At 39.6% G+C, this 18,074-nt stretch overlaps 6 protein-coding genes across 7 annotated transcripts; 2 read left to right on the top strand and 4 right to left on the bottom strand.

Annotated features, from left to right (window-relative positions):
- Positions 1 to 161: 161 nt before the first annotated feature.
- Positions 162 to 3,041, bottom strand: LOC6556999 (serine/threonine-protein kinase PLK4). Its single transcript, XM_001984866.3, has 7 exons — positions 2,926 to 3,041; positions 2,753 to 2,848; positions 1,901 to 2,684; positions 1,390 to 1,834; positions 816 to 1,329; positions 621 to 758; positions 162 to 552 (listed from the first exon to the last, which is right to left on the bottom strand). The coding sequence occupies exons 1-7, from the start codon at positions 2,959 to 2,961 to the stop codon at positions 277 to 279; spliced, it is 2,289 nt and encodes a 762-aa protein (XP_001984902.1). The 5' UTR covers positions 2,962 to 3,041; the 3' UTR covers positions 162 to 276.
- Positions 3,042 to 3,931: 890 nt separating this feature from the next.
- Positions 3,932 to 9,281, bottom strand: LOC6556996 (cyclin-dependent kinase 12). Its single transcript, XM_032742001.2, has 7 exons — positions 8,570 to 9,281; positions 7,565 to 8,499; positions 7,293 to 7,464; positions 5,859 to 7,227; positions 5,406 to 5,794; positions 4,844 to 5,317; positions 3,932 to 4,767 (listed from the first exon to the last, which is right to left on the bottom strand). Exons 1-7 carry the CDS (start codon positions 8,788 to 8,790, stop codon positions 4,605 to 4,607), a joined length of 3,723 nt encoding a protein of 1,240 aa, XP_032597892.1. The 5' UTR covers positions 8,791 to 9,281; the 3' UTR covers positions 3,932 to 4,604.
- Positions 9,282 to 10,280: 999 nt separating this feature from the next.
- On the bottom strand, positions 10,281 to 11,395 carry LOC6557016 (protein ARV1). The gene is made up of 4 exons (XM_001984864.3): positions 11,218 to 11,395; positions 11,016 to 11,135; positions 10,821 to 10,953; positions 10,281 to 10,759 (listed from the first exon to the last, which is right to left on the bottom strand). The coding sequence occupies exons 1-4, from the start codon at positions 11,317 to 11,319 to the stop codon at positions 10,392 to 10,394; spliced, it is 723 nt and encodes a 240-aa protein (XP_001984900.1). The 5' UTR covers positions 11,320 to 11,395; the 3' UTR covers positions 10,281 to 10,391.
- A 227-nt stretch (positions 11,396 to 11,622) lies between these two features.
- LOC6556974 (probable E3 ubiquitin-protein ligase makorin-1) lies at positions 11,623 to 14,566 on the top strand. Of its 2 annotated transcripts, none has more exons than XM_032742079.1 (4): positions 11,623 to 11,698; positions 12,231 to 13,136; positions 13,288 to 13,561; positions 13,740 to 14,566. In XM_032742079.1, the coding sequence occupies exons 2-4, from the start codon at positions 12,274 to 12,276 to the stop codon at positions 13,836 to 13,838; spliced, it is 1,236 nt and encodes a 411-aa protein (XP_032597970.1). In that variant the 5' UTR covers positions 11,623 to 11,698; positions 12,231 to 12,273; the 3' UTR covers positions 13,839 to 14,566. The 2 variants fall into 2 exon arrangements, with proteins under 2 accessions (XP_032597970.1, XP_032597966.1); XM_032742075.1 differs by having other exon boundaries at positions 11,661 to 11,806.
- A 1,164-nt stretch (positions 14,567 to 15,730) lies between these two features.
- LOC6557019 lies at positions 15,731 to 16,219 on the top strand. Its single transcript, XM_001984862.2, has 2 exons — positions 15,731 to 15,898; positions 16,014 to 16,219. The coding sequence occupies exons 1-2, from the start codon at positions 15,788 to 15,790 to the stop codon at positions 16,107 to 16,109; spliced, it is 207 nt and encodes a 68-aa protein (XP_001984898.1). The 5' UTR covers positions 15,731 to 15,787; the 3' UTR covers positions 16,110 to 16,219.
- A 106-nt stretch (positions 16,220 to 16,325) lies between these two features.
- On the bottom strand, positions 16,326 to 17,837 carry LOC6557015 (26S proteasome non-ATPase regulatory subunit 4). Its single transcript, XM_001984861.2, has 3 exons — positions 17,762 to 17,837; positions 17,550 to 17,690; positions 16,326 to 17,481 (listed from the first exon to the last, which is right to left on the bottom strand). Exons 1-3 carry the CDS (start codon positions 17,785 to 17,787, stop codon positions 16,464 to 16,466), a joined length of 1,185 nt encoding a protein of 394 aa, XP_001984897.1. The 5' UTR covers positions 17,788 to 17,837; the 3' UTR covers positions 16,326 to 16,463.
- Between the last annotated feature and the right edge of the window lie 237 nt (positions 17,838 to 18,074).

Here is an 18,074-nt window from a genome sequence, read left to right on the forward strand (position 1 = left end):
TAAAAACAAATCATTTTTGAATAAGGGCTGATTTCAATGTAATATAATTGACAAATATAAATTGTGATATGCAATTTTTAATTGTTAACTGTGACTTTATTTATGGACTGATCCGTCTCAGACGGGCACTTCAAAGAACATAAAATATATAAAATTTAAAATTGATAAGTAATATAAAATATATATATATTTATATTCAAATGAAGTTTAAGAATGCATTTAACTTTTCTCTTAAATAAAGACTACAACTACTACTAGTGCTAAGGGGGATTCCCTCTAGATTAGCATGCGATTGTGCCAAGGAGCAGATTCCGTCGTCGTTTTGCAGTCAAATTTCTTGCTGCCAATGAGGGGAGCAGATTTCAGCTTCATCTGCACCTGGGGGAGTTGCGAGAGCCGATCCCTAACCGCTATCGGTAGGTCGTCGTGGTCGGGAAAGTGTGTGGATAGTCCACTGGACTGCGTGTATGTTATGCCGCCTCCCTGCGTTTCGGGTATAATGGAGATCACTGATCCATCATAGAATTGTACTTGCACAATCCCATGGGACAGCTGAAAACAAGTGAAGAATATCATTAAGTCAAGCCACGAAATGCAACATTCAAGCTGAATCAACTCACTTCTGTGGCAGTGCCTACGCCCGGCACATTCAATCGCTTAATCGGCACATTTTGCTGGGCTGCCAAAAGCTGAGATCCAATCAGATCGTTGCCACTGCGCATCGATGAAATCGTGCTAATGGAAAAGTTTATTGAGCCCTGCAAATACAAATATATATTAGTAAAGTGTTTAAATTAAATTGCTACTAAAATTACCTGTTGCGATTTTGGCGTGGAGTATGCAAAATTTGTTGTATCCCGCAGTCCGTCAGCACGTTGCTGGCTGGGCATCACTTCAGGAGTGGGTCGCCTGCCAATCGTGACAGGAAAACATGTATTGCTGCCCGTTTGGGCGAGTTCCAATGCATTACAAATGCTCAAGCAGTGGGCGAAGCACTCATTGCTGTGTTCAATCCAACGCATTGCTTCGCCACTTGTCTGATCGGTGATCAGTAGTCCATGCTTATTGTACAGCTTGACAGCATCAGTGGGTGATTTGGTGAGCTTGGCACCCGAGTAGTAGCACATCTCGAAATCGGCCATGTTCTCCATCAGATGGCATTTTGCCAAGCCGCTAAAGTAGGTCACCTTCGGTGTTTTACTCTTCACCAGGCTCACAAATCGAGCTGCATAGACGTATTTCTTCCAATGTTTGCTGGGCAAATTGTCATAGTTGTAGGCATAATTTTCGGGTTGAACTGCTGATGGTTGATCCCGTATGGGCAGACCTCTGAAATTAATCATATGCATGAGAGTTTATTATCAACTCAGAGGTTTTTTGTACCCTTACCGTCCTGGATCTGGTTGGTAGATTATAATGCGACGTCCATCCCCCGATATGCGACAAATATCCACAATTCGATCTTCGTTCATTTTACTTTTGCACTTGATAAACTCGATGACAACTTCGCCATTTGCCATAATGCTCATGATGGCATTCTTTGTCTTGTAGCGCGTCGGTTGCAAGCGGAGAGTGTTTAACGGAGGCATCGAGATACATTCAGCATTATTCTTTTTTGCGGCAACTTGTCCACCAGTCGCTGGTGTGGAATGCGCCAAGAAGTGACCATTACTCTGGCCAATTCTCTGCCATTCCATTTCTGTGCTGTTCAGCGGCTCTGCTGAACTTTGTCGATACACTGGATGTGGTGCATAATTCTTGCGCTGCTCCTGGTAATAGCCAAACTCTTCCTGAATCTGTGGCAGCATGTGCCGCTGCGAGTTTTTTGAATCATCTATGCAGGCAAGAAGTGTAACCAATTTAAATGGGATATAGAAACTGGAAATTGTTATTTACTCACTGCTAGCAAATGTGACGATTCCGCTATCGCCACTGGCGATACTCTGTCCATAGCCATCGGATGCGCCTGGCGTTGTTGTGTAGGATATTATGCTGCCACCACCGGCCTTCACCATGAATGGATGCCGAAGCACTTGCTCCAATGAGATACGCTCATGTGGATTCTTCCGCAATAGCTTTTCGATTAAATCCCGTGCCTCGTAAGATAAATGGCTGGGCATCGTATAGTCGGAGAGAACCACTTTATTGAGAGTTGACTGTACGGCATCAGTGTCGAATGGCGGTCGACCCACCAGGAGTGTGTACAGCATACAGCCAACGCTCCACAGATCAGCGGGCAGGCCGTGTGACATGTGGGAGACCACCTCCGGTGATATGTAGTTTGGCGTGCCACACATGGTCATGTGCCTCTCGTCGGGCCTTTTCAGCTGTGTCGCCAGGCCAAAGTCAGCTATTTTCACATGCATATCTCTGCTGAGCAGTAGATTCGATAGCGATATATCACGATGCATAATGTTGTGCGAGTGCAAATAGAGCAGACCATCCACCACCTGGCGCAGAATGGAGGACGCCTCCTGCTCGGTGAAGGGGCGCTTCATCTGCTGGTTCATATAGCGATGCAGTTCACCGTTGTCGGCCAGCTCCAGCACCAGATACACATAGTTGCCGTCCTGGAAGAACGTGTGCAGCTGCAGCACAGATGGATGCTTCAGGCGGGAATGGATTTCCACCTCTTGCCTAACTCGACTCGACAAGCCCGAGCCCTGTATTAGTTTCTTGTCAATCTGCAAGAGAAAAACCTTAACTTCAACAAATATCCCATTTAAGTGAAGCACATTTGGCGTTTACTTACCATTTTGATGGCGACATTTTGCTGAGTGCGCAGACATTTTGCCTTGTAGACACAAGCGAAGCCTCCTTTGCCCAGCAGGTGCTGTACTTCGTATTCCTTTCGATGCAGATATTATGATATTTATTACTACTACAACAAATACCCGCATTATTTTGGTATTTATAATTACTTACATCAATTGTTTCTCCATAATTCCGAAATGGTAGCATAGTTTACTATGATTTATTTGTACTTTTATTTCTTATTTTCATAAACAAACATAAACAAGCCGAAAACTATTCAAAAAGAAGAACGCCAACTTCCAAGTGTTGGTAAACGAATAAAATTATTGCACATTCCCTTGCATCAGCTTGCCAACTGCTTATCGATATCGTTGCCATCGATACTTATTATCGAGGCGTTGGCTTTTGGGCGTTTAAATTTAAATCGGTAAATTATATGATTGGAGTATATTTAATTTTTTAGAAAGTCTCTCTTCCCTGACTGATTAGAACAAAATAATAAGAATCGTTAGACATTAGGCAACTTTATTTAAACCCATTTATGCGGTTGTCCACAGCATTGTTTTGTCTAATATCTATGATTTGCATTTTGCAATGAAAATCGTACTGTAATATTTTCAACAGATTTCGTGTCCATTTATCATTGTCATAATTATGCATGTTATGTATATATTTATATTATGTAAACGGAGTGACAGTTTTGGAAACCAAAAAAGCAATTTGATTTGCGCTTTGGGAGATAAGTGTCTTGTTTGTTGGAATTTGTAATTTATAAGTTTTTCCAATTTTCATTATTCAAATTGCACTATTTTTTGTGTTCAATTACTTTCAGTCTCACGCAGATTCATTTTATTATATAGTAATTTGTATAGACATATTTATTCATATCTGGCTTCATTTATATATTAAAAAATATAAGCTTTTTAAAATATTTGTATGGGTGTTTTTTCTGTTTTTTTTAGTACACATTTACTTGATAAATTCATCTTTAACTTTACAATTTAATTTAAATACCTAACAAAATAATCATATTATACGTGCAACATTAATATGTTGCTAAGATAATTAATACTATTACTAGTAACCTATTTAATTATAATATATTTATGTATATATATATTTATATATACATATATATATATTTATTTATATATATATATATTATATTTATATGGATGTATATATAACAATTTTTTAAATGTTAAAATGCTAACCTTTAACTGCTTCACAATATCGCCTTTATTTTGAAACTAAGCGATGGTTTTCATTCGATCGTAAACAAAAACCGCATCATGCAACTCAAAGCTAGGAGAATTGATTTGTCAAATTTGTTAAAACAGAATAAAATTATATGTGAACAAAATTTGAGACACGCACATCGGTTAAATATGTTATTTCTCATGTTTTTTATTGCCAATATGTAAGACATTATTACGCTAAGCATTAAAAAAAAAAACTTTAAACAAATAATGTTCAAACCAATTATTTGTCTGAATATAGCGGTAAATAGTATTTATATATTACAATATGATACAGCGGTCAATTCGAAATGCTCGATTTGTAGCATTTCATCACTTTTTAAAATGTATCCTTAGCTCAGTTATTTTTTTTCTTCGTTTTAGTTTTTCTTTTTGTTTGTTTTTTGTTTTTGATTTTTTTAAAGATGACTTAAAGAATAGAGTGCTTTGGTAGAGCATGTCAACCCGCGATCAGAGTCTGCCTGCCAACTAACTATTTATAATTCGTTACAAACTTCTTAGGTATTAACTTTGCCACCAGGCACACTCCACCTCCCGCTGTTTATAGTCTTCCTCTTCCTCTTCATTGTAGCATGAAGCATAGAGTAAATGCTAGGCATCCCCAACCATAGCGGCTCCGTGTTGCTGATACCTAGCTGCTGGACAAATAACACCCGGTGGCAGCGATTCCTGCTGCTCACGCAGCTGCCGACGCCGTTTCTTGCTCCATAGCTCATGACAGTCCTGCCACGTTGGCAATTGTGGTGTTGGCATTCTGTTGCAACAAATAAAGCAAATATAGCAAGTCCTATCAAACTTATCTTAATGACGTTCATTTTATTTGTACTCACTCATCTGGGTTGATATTCTTTAGCCAAGGTGATCTAAGCGCATCCTCCGCCGTAATGCGTTTCTCCGGATCCAAATCGAGCATTTTATCGAGCAGATCGAGTGCTGATGTTGGCATAAACTCAAAATCTTCACGCAAACGCCGGCGATGCGTTTTCTTCTGTTTCAGCGTGTGAAAAAGCGGCAGCTTAATAACATTCGGCCAAACGGCAGGAATTGGTGAACCACATATTTTCGATATAGTTTCCAGTTGTGCCATTTCCGCGTTTGCCTGAAATAGCGGTCGCTTCAGAAACAATTCGCCCAGTATGCAGCCACAGGACCACACATCGATCGACGGACCATAACGCTCCTCGCCCAGCAGCAGCTCCGGTGGCCGATACCAAAGCGTTATGACTTTGTTCGTATACGGACGTTCCCGATCTTCCGCGTTGTACAGTCGCGCCAAGCCAAAGTCCGCCAATTTTACCTTGCCCCTAAAAGAAGCGTAAATAAATATTAATTTTAAATTCAATAATATAGAATAACAAATATTATAATTATATATTCAAGTGAGGCGCATACTTGTTGTTCATTAAAATGTTGGAACATTTTATGTCCCGATGCAGAAAATTCTTTTTGTGGCAGTAGTTGAGGCCATCCAATAGCTGTTTCATAATGCTCGCATTGTTCTCCTCGTTAAAGTCAACCATGCCGGACTCGAGAAGACCCATGAGATCGTGGTCCATGTATTCAAACACCAGATAGAACGAGCCCTTATCCTTACGAAACTCAACCGCATCCTGTTTGTCCGTCACGATCTCGTGCAAGTTAACAATGTTGCGATGATTCAGTTGCCTTAATATTTTGATTTCACGCACAGCCGTTATGGGAAAACCTTCCTTTTCGTGCTCGAGACGCACCTTCTTCAATGCAACCATATCGTTGGTATGATGATCTCGTGCTTTGTATACCTAGGAATTAAACGTATGGTTAATTAATGACTTATAAAAATGTGCTAGATTCTGAGATCATCACCTGTCCATAGGTGCCCTCGCCGATCTGGGCAATCACCTCGAACACATCCACACAGCGTTCGCCCCAATCGCGGACATTGTTGCGAGAGTCGCGTCGATTGAGGATCACTGGACGACGACGCGATGCCGACTGGGATGCATTTGGATTCGCAGCCGTATTTGTCGTGCTGTTGCTGTTGCCACTGGGCGTATCGAAGTCCTCGGGACTGTCGATGACATCATCGTCGCCACTTAACTCTTCGCTGCCCGGTATTACGGGCGGCATTGGCAGATTCAAAAGGCTCTTGTTGGCATTGGCATTGGCAATTAGATTCTTATCTTCGGGTGATAATTTCTTCGTTGATGATTTCGGTGTGGCCGCCATCGCCGCCGCCTGCTTGACCACATCTGGCGGCGAAGGCGTAGTTGCATTCTCAAAATCGGCAGCATTCATGCCGGGCGGCAGGGGCAAAGCCGTTAGGCTCTTGTGTTTTTGGTTTGCTGCGTTCGGTTTAAATGATTGCATTACAATTGGTGAGGCATCCGTAACATCTACAGCAGCAGCAGAAGCAGCAGCAGCACCAGCAAGAACAGCAATAGTCGGATGTAGCTTAAGTGTATCATTGTTTTCTTTGTTTGGCATTGGAATGTTGTTAACGTCCAAATCCGGCTTACCGGCACCACTCACACTGACAATTCCGTTTGGCGTGGCACTTGCAGATGTTTGTGCTATCGACAATTGTCGATTGTCATTGGCAACATTGGGCGTATTGCCATCCACTGAGGAACTGTTTTCGTTGATAGTCATCGCACCGTTGCTGTTGCTATTCTCCTCCTGCCGATCAATAATCTCCTTCAGAGCCTTGTTCCGCTTATGGCGATCCTTCACCAACTCAGCAAACAAGCTCGTCTCGCTTATCTTTTTGATATACTCATCACGCTTATATTTCAAGTCACGCGACGCAGGTGATCGGGAACGCGATGCCGAGCTGCGACTGCTGCCAGAACTGGGTGAGCGTTGCTGCCGATTGCTGTTGCGATGATGTTGCTGATGATGTTGCCTCGGCGATCGTCGATGATGATGCGACGTCGACGCTGAGACGCCCGCCGGCGATGGCGGCGATGACTCATAGTAACGCGAACTTAGCCGCGGTGAGCGTGACGAGTAGCGTTCTGAAGAGATGCCAGCCATGCCACTGCTGCCGGAGACACGTTTGGAAGACGATCTCGTTGGCATTGGTGGCGAAGGCGAGTGAGGTGCGCCACCAAATTTGTTGTGTTTATGACTGCTATTACTACGTTGTCGATACATATTTGAATTACTGCTGCCCGAATTGGCGCCACCTCCAGGCGACAGTCGACTGCGAGATAAGCGATGAACGCTGGGACTCCTGAAAAAATCGAGAATAAATATAGTTTAATCATTTGATTTTTATTTCCAGTGCGAATTGCTTACTTGGACACACGCCGTGAGTATCGATCCCGGCTGTAGCGTTCATATTTAACAGCATGGTGCCTGCCGTGCTCGAATGGACCCACAGACGATGACAAGGATGCATCTCGGCCATCGCTAAACTTTCGTCGCTTATGCGGCGGCGTGCTCGGCTGGTGGTGATAGCGATCCAACTCTGAAATGCGAAACGGTTTTTTGTTAAATCAACACCATAATTTTAAGCTAATTTATTTTATTATTATTATATATATTGTTCACAATCTGATTGTACTTACCCGGTGATATGCGCTTCAGTTTTCTGGAGTCCTGGCCACTCACAGAGCCACCGCCCGAATAGCGTGTTCCATACGTATTTGAAGATCGGTGATGAGCATTTATTTCGTCTTTTAGGGGACTTTGCACAAAGCGAGTGCTACGTGAGTCACCGCGTCCACCAGCCGATGGATGGGAGTGGCTGAGTGACTGTGGCGGTGTGCGTGGTGAGGTGGCATATCGTTGGTTGCTGCTGCTGCTGCCACCACCGCCGGCGCGAGTTGGAGGCGAGCGATGTCGACTGTTCGAAGACGACGTTTTGTTCGTGACCGTCACTTGCAAATTGCTGCCCAGCGGCGTGCTTGTTGTGGCCGCCGTAGATTCACCATAATAGGTGGTATTATTACTATTGGGGCGTCGGGCAGGTGGAGTACCCACAGATATGGGACTGCTTTGACTGTCTTTATGGGGCGTATATGAGGGAAGTGCAGCGCTGACGACAGTGCGCTCGGCGCTCTTGGCTCGATTTGGAGCCGATGGCGGTGTATATCGCCGATGCCTGTCCAGCAACGATGTCAGGTTGCTGTCAGATAACGAATCGATGCTCGAAAATGATTTCGCACGCTTCTTCTTGCGCTTCTTTGACTTCTTTTTGGATTTATGCTTGTGCTTGTCCTTCTTCAACTTTTTGCGCTTCTGTCGCTTCATTTCGGCTTCGATTTCATCGGTGTCGATTGTATCGCTGGACATGTACAGCTCCCTGTCCCATTGCAACTGATCCTCCTTGGAGCCCTTCGTCTGCGTCAGTTCGACTTCGGCGCGATGGTGACTGACACTCTCTGTGACCGATGAAGTGTTAAGCCTACTGCTGCTGCTGGCAACAACTGACACTTGCCTCGTTCTTGTTGCCACCTCGTGAACTAAGGCCATGTCGTCGCTTTCTTCAGTGCGCCTCTTTCTACAAAAATGCAAACACATATACAACATCTGCGAAAAAGAAATGAAATTCGAAAGTTTCCTGATTTTACCTGAAGTCATTGTTCTTTGTTATACGCAAAACGGCATCCGAATTGTGTTTTCTAGTCTGATTATCTAGTTTTCGATTTGCTGGTCCTGCTGCTGATGTTCCACTTCTCCCAGCTAGCGCAGCATCCGAATCGATCTCGCCAGCTTCTGCATCGGAGAAATCCTCCGAACTGACGTCGGAGTATTCCACAAGCGCACTTGATGCCGCAGAGGAGGAATGCATGTTTTGCACGCAAGCTTTGTTGTCTATATATATATATATATATATAGATATATATATATATATTACAGACCGATCTGTACCTTAACGATAATCGAACAGCTCCACTCTTGTTCCCGGGTTTAATTCAATGATTTAGTTGCTGCTCCTTCGCAGTTTCGAGTACTTTTTGTGCAAAGTTTTACAGCAAAACTCGCGAACACAAACGAATTCGAAGCTGACATTTGAAGGGGCGACACTCGACGTGATCTTTGCCTTCCGGAGTTGTGGTAAATGTACGCGACTGGGTAATGTACATATGTGTGTACCAAATGTGGTCGATTGCTCGATTTGCCTGTCGGTTGGCTCGAAATTTTCACTTTTTGCCTAAAATATTTACATAGCTGCCTCTGTAAAAAGCAAATCGCCAGATCCACATCGACAAGAGTCCATTATTTATGATATCAGCTTCGAACAGTGGTTGGAGTCCTACAATAGGAGACACTGTAGCAAATGTTTTGTATTGTCTTTGATTGTGTTTTAGTCGCTTAAGGTGAATAAAAAAAGAAATTTGTCACTTGTCATTTTTAAGGTTATATTTTATGTGTGACCAGGCGTGGTAACATGCAAAATACCCGACTTGTGGTTTTTTTCTCTTTTCTTTTTATCAAAATCATATTTACTATACAAGTATATCAGCCATATTTTTAAAGTTTATTTCAAGCAAGGATTTAGAAAAATTATTCGTCAGTGTATTATACATATAAATTATTTTAAAAATACTATATATAGATGGTCACATTGGCAATATGAATGAGCTGTCAATTTATATAGTGTGAATTAACGTCTACGTTTATCACTTATACACTTTAAATACAAACACATATGTCTGATGAGTTGTCCTCAACAAATTCATAAGGTGCAAAAGGTAAAATATTTTGCTACTTTAGAGCACTTCTCAGTTGCCGCAACGATGAACTTAAATTACATGTGTATGTGTGCAAATACATGTATATGAATGAATACACATGCACATATGTATGTGTATGTGGGTCATTTTACTTGTTCTAAACTTACCAATATTTTGTTTTTTATTCTCTTGTTAACTTCACTTTGTTTTTTGGGTTTGCGTCGTTTTAGATTTGCAATTGTAATTGCAATACGCACACTCACTTGTTGTGTTGCGTCTTACATTATTAAATAACACGTTTGCTGCTGGCTTTTTTATAGATGAGCAAAACTCATTACGTGCTTTTCAGATACACGTCGGTATTTATATCCTTCACGGGTTTTTATTTTGCAAATTAAAAACAATTTAGATTATGATAATAGTAATGTATATCGCCAGATATAATTTTAATTTTGCATAATGGAAATAAGAAAAATAGAATTCTCATAAATTCTGCATGCGACATTGACAGAGCTCGGCCGATTATTGCGAATTTCAGGGTTGCAGGAGCACTAAAAAAGTCCCAATGAAACCAAATTCTTTTAATAAATACCATATTTATGGATTTTTATTAAAATACTGTTTTTTTTTATTTTCATTTAAAAATTACGTTTAAATATATAATCACTTACTATATTTCTTATCATAATCACACGACGTTGAAGAAAAAAAAAATTTAAGATAGATATAACTCTATTTTAAATGATGCCAAATATCTGACGTACTCCTTAATGGCAAATGCAAAAATCACCAAAATTGCGGTCAAACATCGCAGATTTCTATTGCTAATGCCAACGACACTGTAAGCCATTATCAGGGAGCAGAGATGGTGCCCTGTCACTAGCATATAGTGCAATTTTTGTCCAAAATCGGTTGTATTGCTACGCCAAACCAATATCGGCAGCAGGAAGAACTTGGAGAAATTCGAAATGGCCACCACTTTAAGTATGATTAATGTAACCGCTTCATGTCCGACTTTATTCATCTGACGTAAATTGAGAAGTGCGCTAATAAATAGCAGCAGCAGTGTTATTAAAAGGTATTCTGAAAAATATACGGTTGTTTTTGTGTTTAAAGATCATGTATATTGAAATGTATATTTTACCTCCAATGCTTTGTAATGTGCACATATAAAAGCCTTTCTCGTATAAGGCTGTATTTGAGCCATCTCCTCGCTTTTGCCGACACAATGCAAACGATTCAAGCAGAAGGACGACGAGTGAAATCTTCCAATACAACTTTAAAATAGTTATAATAATATTTAGTATTTAATACTGCTTAAATGGACCGCCAAGTGCACCTTAAAATTTCCATTGAATATCATGTGTCGAAACGCAGCCGAGTCCAAGAGAAGTGCATCTATCAAGATAATGAATTCTTCGACTTCGATATATTTATCAATGAGCTGGTTACACTTGCACTGTTAACGAGATGCCATAACTAGGTAAGTAATTAATAGGAATCTAAACAAATTTAGATCTCGATTAGGCTAAGTGTCTTACACAATTGGTCGGCTTAATGGTATTGCTGTACTTTTTAATCAACTCTCGTGCTGGGCTGCCGCAATTGACACAAACATATTGTTTTCCACTTTCGCTAGTCATATTTATTTTAAATCTGTGGTAATATTCAGAATATCCTTTTTAACAAAACAAATATCGAGGTAATCAGCTGACAAGTGCAAACTTGTTGATATCGATATAAATTGATACCTTACCGATAGGTTGCTATATCCAATTGTTCAAATTGGTTAAAAACAAATGGAAAATTTCAGTTGAGTTCATTTTTATTTGGTTAAAACATTTTAATTTTTTTTGGGTATTTTAGACGTCAGACACTCGTTCAAAAAATTGTCAAATATCCAGCGTAACTATCGTATAAGAAAATCGAATTTAATTTATCATTCTTCGCCGATTACCATTAATTTCAGCCCCATCCCTAGTTGAAATTTTGTGAGCATCAATTTGCATCAAAAAAAAAAACGTAAGAAAGAAACCAGTGTTCTTATTAAAACCAAACACATAACAACCGTTCAAAAGTAGAAATCACTCATCATTCACGGGGCTGCCGATGTGTGATTAGAGCTAAAAGGTTCATGTGTATTCAAATTCACAAGTACATATATATATATATATATATATATATATATGCTTATATATACACTTATTAACATATATATCCGTATATATATATACATATCCAATAATTATTCACGTATATGCTTATGTATGCATATATTAAAAAAAAACTGATATGTGTTTGTATGTAGTTGTGAGCGCTGTAAATATTTAAGCTCAAGTTTTGTATTGCGCAGAAAGCGTTGAGTTATTGCGACACCTTAATTTTGTTTGCTCTACATGCCTACATACAAACAAACACAGACACGTTCATACATACTTACACACAGACGTACATATATATGTTCAAATGTGCACACATACGTAAATACATACGAACGATATCGATAGGTCTGCGCTTATCGAGGATATAATCACAGATTTGTTGACTGTTTCAGGTCATCCGAACGTCGTCTCGTTTGATCAGATCACAACATCTGTATGAACCTTTGCAAGTGCAAAATGAGTTCGGCCAGCGTTGGCAATATAGCAGAAGCGTCGTCCAATTTAAATGTTGTGCCTGGACGAAGCCAAACGATGTGCCGTTATTATTTGAGAGGCATTTGCCGATTCGGTGACTCGCTTTGTCGCTTCTCCCATGACATAACTCGGGGTCGACATGAAGGTGAGCCACATGCCAGCAATATAAATCCAAATACAGACACCGATGCCGACGTCGATGGCGATATCGATGCTAAGGCAGAGGCGGAGTTGGAAGCGGAGTTGGAGTTGGAAGCGGAGCAGGATGTCTTGCCCAGCACCAGTCGTCGCAATTGGGTGAATGCGCCGATATTTGTGCCCAGCCAGAAACGTTTTGAGATTGAGGATGCGCATGAGGACGAGGCAACGGGCAGTTCCATTATTCAAAATGGAGTAACATGGGCGGAAATTGTCGGCGTTCCGTCCACACATAGCCAAGACATTGAAATTAAACAGGGTGAGCCGCATTCCTTGGATGAGGTATGTCCATATGAGAGTCCATGCCCCTACGGCAAGTATTGTCCCTATCGCATACATATGGAGCTATGCGAGATGTGCGACCAATACTGCCTGCATCCAACGGACCAAGCTCAACGAAAGAAACACAATCGTGAGTGCCTGCAACAGCACGAACAGGCAATGGAACTGTCTTTTGCGATTGCCCAGTCTAAAGATAAGACGTGCGGCATCTGCTTCGACACCATCATGGAGAAGGCTGGACGCGAGAAGCGCTTTGGCATCTTGCCCAACTGCAATCATATCTTCTGCCTGGAATGCATCCGCACATGGCGTCAGGCCAAACAATTTGAGCACAAAATCACGCGGTAAGTGCTTCCTACTCTCTAAATAATGTCATTATCCTTTGAGAATTTAATTATTTCATGTTTCAATTAAAAAAAATTATGCATTGCATACTTCTGAGCAAGCTTTCAGAAACTACCATAACTTTTGATATATATATATGTGTATTTTCAGAGCTTGCCCCGAATGTCGCGTGTGCTCCGACTTTGTTTGCCCCAGTGCATTTTGGGTAGAAACTAAAGAGGAAAAGGATAAACTGCTTAATGATTATCGTGCAGCCCTCGGTGCCAAGGACTGCAAGTATTTCAAAAAGGGCGAGGGAAAGTGTCCCTTCGGCAACAAGTGCTTCTACAAGCACGCTCTGCCCAATGGCGATATTGTGGATGTTGGGTTGCCAAAACGAGCTCGGAAAGCGTACAACCAGAGTCAACTCATGGACTTACTTGATGTAAGTCGATTTACATTTATTTTGTTCACTATTGTCTGACATATTGGTAAAAAAAAAAGTGCTCAGTAATATCAGCAGTCTAGCTCATTTTTTTTGCCATATAATATGTTTTTGAATATTTACCATCTAGGTTTTATTTCAGCTATTTTTTTAAATGTTAATGGTCTATGTCTCGCAGATTTATCTATGGGAATACGTCGATCGACGCGATATTCACTGGTTGGAATATTATTCAAGTGATTTAAGCGATGGCTCCGATTTCACGGATGAAGAATAAGCTATTCGCGCCAGGAACAATAATATTATCGGAACCACTATAAGTAACATATGCATAACTAAAAGTTAGATTCAATAACAAACTAAAAATAACATAAACCTTACAATGCTGATATATATATATATAATACTGCATGAAAAAAATCAAATGTGTAATTAAAAATAAGAGATGATTTAAGTACCAAATTATTGTTTACATACGGAAATAAAAGTATATATTTTTGCCCAACTTAACGCAACGAAATTACCAGCAAATTTTCCGCAATGCAAATGAAACAACAAAATTGTGAAAAAAAAAAACAAAACAAACGAAAACCAAAAAGATGTGGTTAATAATTAAATTTAAAAAATTAATATTGTAAATCACTTATTATTTAAAAGATATTTTAAAATAAACAAAAAGCAGGATACATTAAACAGTTAATTATTCAAAATAGGTGATATAAAAATGTGTATACACAACTATGCCTTTCAGACTGAATTGTAAACATAAAAAATAAGCGAATTTTTTATGATGTTTTCCACTTACTGTCCTTTAAAGTTTACTTACAAATAAGAAAATGCGCACACAGGAATAATCAGATGCTCATGCACACACACACACACATAATGTATACATATTAAACTGGAAATTATTGTTTGTCAGTCGATTCTATTGTTTGTATTGTTACGAAACTACTTATTACCTAATTAGATATTAAAATATATAATTCGAATAATGCCAGCATACATTCTTTGAACGCAACATAGTAATTTTTAATTTATTTGTTTGTAATAATGCCCCATGCAAAAATTGTATTGTATACACAAATAGGTATTTTGTGTTATGTTATTGTCTGTTATACAAAACAAATTTAAGGGAAAGTAAAAAAAAAAAAAACAACAACCAACTTAAATAAATCAAAACACAACATGAAATATGAAGTTTAAATATTCCAAAGCTAAAAATAATCAATCAACTTTTGTTACAAATTATTTTTCATTCCGCATAACATTGCATTATTTTTATGTAGAAGTCTCACAATAAAGATTTATTTATTAAACCATTTGTCACCAGAACCACAAAAAATCTGAAATGCTTCTCTCATGTCTTTCATTCATTATAAGTGCAAAAATCAACGAATCGACTCAAGGCTTGCAGGGAATCACTTTTGGGTCCCAATATTGGACCAACAAAGGCTTTGTATGAATTTGTTAAATATGTATGCGAATCTGATCAACCAAATCTGTAACAATTACCTGGCCCGAATGTATAAAGCTTTCACTATAAACTAATTGTTAAGCAACACAAAAAACAAATAGAATACAAAATACTAAATCAAAAGCATATGTGTGTGTATATGATTAAAAATATTGGTGTAAAATAATAGATTGTAATCGACTACTTTATAGACTTTAATTTGATGACGAATGATTAATTCCATTCAAATAATAGAGTAATTGAATACAATGTTAACAACCCGTTCAATATACATTATATTAATAGTTAATATAATTAACAGCTATATAGAAATATCACTTGTATGCTTAACATTAATCAAAATGTGCCCTTTCATTCCGTTCATGGGAAGAAATATATTACGTTACATTTAATTGAAATAGTACCTTGAGGCTCTAAAATGATATTTGAATTTTTTAGTTAAATTTAAAAATCAATAGACTATATAAGATGATACAATACAAATGAGCAAGTTAACAAACAACAAATGTAAAATGTGCGATGAATTCAATTTATAATATATGGATAATAAATAAAAATAATCTTGAATACACCGATTGTCTTGGTATATTTCTTTTGGTATTTTATTGCCTGGCTGAAAGGTCACCCATAAAATATCGATATATGCACATCACTATCAAATAGTTCTTATCGATCGAATTTTGTCGTCACTGGCAAGCACTTTATTACCAGCATTGATTGTTCCGGAATAAGAAAAATTGTTGTTAAAAATGTTCCAAAATAGTGCTGCTAAACTTTTGATGCCCGCTGTGCGTGGAGTATGGCAAAAGCGATGCCAATCGGTTGTTTCGGGTCCACCAACACAACACGTCTCCACAGCGGTGAGTAGTTTTTGGCGAATTTTTCGAGGGTTACGTAAACCTAATCCCAAGTTTAACTGCATGTAAAATATGTATATTTCTTATTTTAAATATGTGCATTTAATTGTTTTTTCAGGAGAAAGTGATTCTTGGTGGTGGCATGTGCGTTGCAGCTATGTTCATTCCGGCTTGGGTGCTTCTCCACATCCGTGAATATAGAGGCCTCAAGTAAGATGAGCTGCTGGATTGCGTTAAAATAGATAAAATAATTGCTTCTAAATTGAATTGTCAAAGTTAATAGAATGCATTAAAAGCGCTAAACAATAAATTATTGTAAATAAATGTCTTATTTCCTTGGCTACTCGAGGGTGAGGGATTAGCAAAGTTGCTGCATAGAATGACAAACCGAAAAATTGGAGATTGAGTGGAAAAAGAAAGACACTTTCCCTTGGGATAATATATTGTATTTTATTTTTATTAGAAGCATGAACGTAATCTGCACATGGCTTTAAAGATGTTAGCTCACTTATGATTTCTGATTAATGCAAATTAAATATATATATAAATGTAGGCGAAGAATAGGATTTCACTTTTTCTGCTCATCCTTGCCATCGCTTTTCTTGTCCTTGTCCTTATTCAGAGAACCGACAGCGTCACGCACTGCCTCCGACTGAGGATCAACGCCAGGCAGATTCTCGAGAACGCTCTGCAAAAATGCCGGATCACCGATAACCTCCGAGTAGTCCTCATCCACTTCCATCGGGGCGGCGGCATCATCAGTTTTGGGACGTTTGGCCTGCTGTGTCACATTATCATCGGCTGCATCTTGCATAGACATTTGCATGGCAAATGCGATTTGCTCCTCTTCGGTCATATTGGCAAAATCGGGCAAATTATCCTCTGGTGTCTCCGTGGACAATGCCAAGGCGCGCTGCAACATGGCCTCCTCCGAGTTGGAATTGGGTAGAGTAACACTGCTTGTGCCAGTACTTGGGGCACTCTCTCCGCTTGCCACTGGTGGGGCAGCTGTGGTCTCTGCACCGCCAGCATTGTCGGCACGGCGCTGCTCGCTTTCCTGACGTTGACGCTGCTCCTCCATTGAGACGCGCAAGGCGAGCGCCAACTCCGGATCCTCATTGGGATCGACACCAAATTCGAATACAGCTCCGCCCAGACCAGCAGCACCCATGCCATCCTCACCCTGTATAATGGGCGACGACAACAAGGCATCCGACAGAGCTGAGCCCCTAGGCACACTAACCAAATGCGAGCCGGTGCCGTCTTTGCCGTTGAGAGCGTTAATAAATGCGGTCAGGGTTTCAATGTTGTTGCCATGATCGCCAAAACTGACAATGTCCACGTTGACCTTCTCCTTTTTGAGACGCTTCGCTTGCTTCACAAGCTCCCCTTCCTCGTTGCTTATCGGCGAGCCGACAAAGACAACGATGCGCATTTTATGATTTTTGCCCTGACGATGCTTTAGCACCAAATGGGCAATTCGAATGCCGGTCAAAAGGTTGATTTCACCCTTTGGCTGAATCAGATGCATTTTGGAGAATATGCGACCAACATCGCTGGTCAGCGTGGCCAACACTTCGACGGTGCTGCAATGGAATAAAAGTATGTTTTTACAGAATATGCAAAGCAATTGTTAGGCATATTGATTTTATACTTGGAAAGGGTCATTAGACCAACATTATTCTCTGGATTTGATCTTAGCTTTGTGAGGCAAACCAGATTGATACCATCCTTCTGCACATTTAAACGGGTTGGAAAGTAGTCCCCATTGCGCTGATAATCGCTGTTATCAAAACTGAAAAGGAATGCCATTGAATTGCATTTAGTAGAAGTATTTAATATTTGCTAATTACATTTGTTATTTACCATATCATAGTACTTTCCAGGACCATTTTGTATTTTTGCTTGTCACTTTTCCACTGAACTGTAACACGTAGCTGCTCGCACAGAGCTGTTAATTTGTATTAAATATCGAGTTGATATATCGATATTTGTAAATATTTGCAGCATACGTGATTCGATATTTCTTGCTAGTGCCTTTTCATAAGAGATTTTGAATTTTATTTGAAATGTCCCAACAAAAAAAAATATTAATCACAAATTTACTTAGGCAACACTAGTCAAACCTTTTTTTTATTGCTTACTACATTTTGAGTTGCCTGGTTTCAGGGGCATGTTC

Source organism: Drosophila grimshawi, unplaced genomic scaffold, assembly GCF_018153295.1.
Source record: "Drosophila grimshawi isolate 15287-2541.00 unplaced genomic scaffold, ASM1815329v1 contig_44, whole genome shotgun sequence".
Lineage (NCBI taxonomy): Eukaryota > Metazoa > Arthropoda > Insecta > Diptera > Drosophilidae > Drosophila > Drosophila grimshawi.

What these genes read in the sequence shown, in the direction of transcription:
- LOC6556999 (XM_001984866.3), bottom strand. Translation starts at nt 2,961, where the DNA reads ATGCTACCATTTCGGAATTATGGAGAAACAATTGAT. An exon ending in ATTATGGAGAAACAATTGAT is followed by an intron (nt 2,849 to 2,925) that starts GTAAGTAATTAT and finishes CTGCATCGAAAG; the next exon opens with GAATACGAAGTACAGCACCT. An exon ending in TACCAACCAGATCCAGGACG is followed by an intron (nt 1,330 to 1,389) that starts GTAAGGGTACAA and finishes GATTAATTTCAG; the next exon opens with AGGTCTGCCCATACGGGATC.
- LOC6556996 (XM_032742001.2), bottom strand. Translation starts at nt 8,790, where the DNA reads ATGCATTCCTCCTCTGCGGCATCAAGTGCGCTTGTGGAATACTCCGAC. An exon ending in ACAAAGAACAATGACTTCAG is followed by an intron (nt 8,500 to 8,569) that starts GTAAAATCAGGA and finishes GCATTTTTGTAG; the next exon opens with AAAGAGGCGCACTGAAGAAA. An exon ending in AACATTTTAATGAACAACAA is followed by an intron (nt 5,318 to 5,405) that starts GTATGCGCCTCA and finishes CGCTTCTTTTAG; the next exon opens with GGGCAAGGTAAAATTGGCGG.
- LOC6557016 (XM_001984864.3), bottom strand. Translation starts at nt 11,319, where the DNA reads ATGACTAGCGAAAGTGGAAAACAATATGTTTGTGTCAATTGCGGCAGC. An exon ending in TATTCAATGGAAATTTTAAG is followed by an intron (nt 10,954 to 11,015) that starts GTGCACTTGGCG and finishes ACTATTTTAAAG; the next exon opens with TTGTATTGGAAGATTTCACT. An exon ending in CACATTACAAAGCATTGGAG is followed by an intron (nt 10,760 to 10,820) that starts GTAAAATATACA and finishes TATATTTTTCAG; the next exon opens with AATACCTTTTAATAACACTG.
- LOC6556974 (XM_032742079.1), top strand. Translation starts at nt 12,274, where the DNA reads ATGAACCTTTGCAAGTGCAAAATGAGTTCGGCCAGCGTTGGCAATATA. An exon ending in TTTGAGCACAAAATCACGCG is followed by an intron (nt 13,137 to 13,287) that starts GTAAGTGCTTCC and finishes GTGTATTTTCAG; the next exon opens with AGCTTGCCCCGAATGTCGCG. An exon ending in AACTCATGGACTTACTTGAT is followed by an intron (nt 13,562 to 13,739) that starts GTAAGTCGATTT and finishes TATGTCTCGCAG; the next exon opens with ATTTATCTATGGGAATACGT.
- LOC6557019 (XM_001984862.2), top strand. Translation starts at nt 15,788, where the DNA reads ATGTTCCAAAATAGTGCTGCTAAACTTTTGATGCCCGCTGTGCGTGGA. An exon ending in CACAACACGTCTCCACAGCG is followed by an intron (nt 15,899 to 16,013) that starts GTGAGTAGTTTT and finishes TTGTTTTTTCAG; the next exon opens with GAGAAAGTGATTCTTGGTGG.
- LOC6557015 (XM_001984861.2), bottom strand. Translation starts at nt 17,787, where the DNA reads ATGGTCCTGGAAAGTACTATGATATG. An exon ending in CTGGAAAGTACTATGATATG is followed by an intron (nt 17,691 to 17,761) that starts GTAAATAACAAA and finishes ATTCCTTTTCAG; the next exon opens with TTTTGATAACAGCGATTATC. An exon ending in GGTCTAATGACCCTTTCCAA is followed by an intron (nt 17,482 to 17,549) that starts GTATAAAATCAA and finishes ATTCCATTGCAG; the next exon opens with CACCGTCGAAGTGTTGGCCA.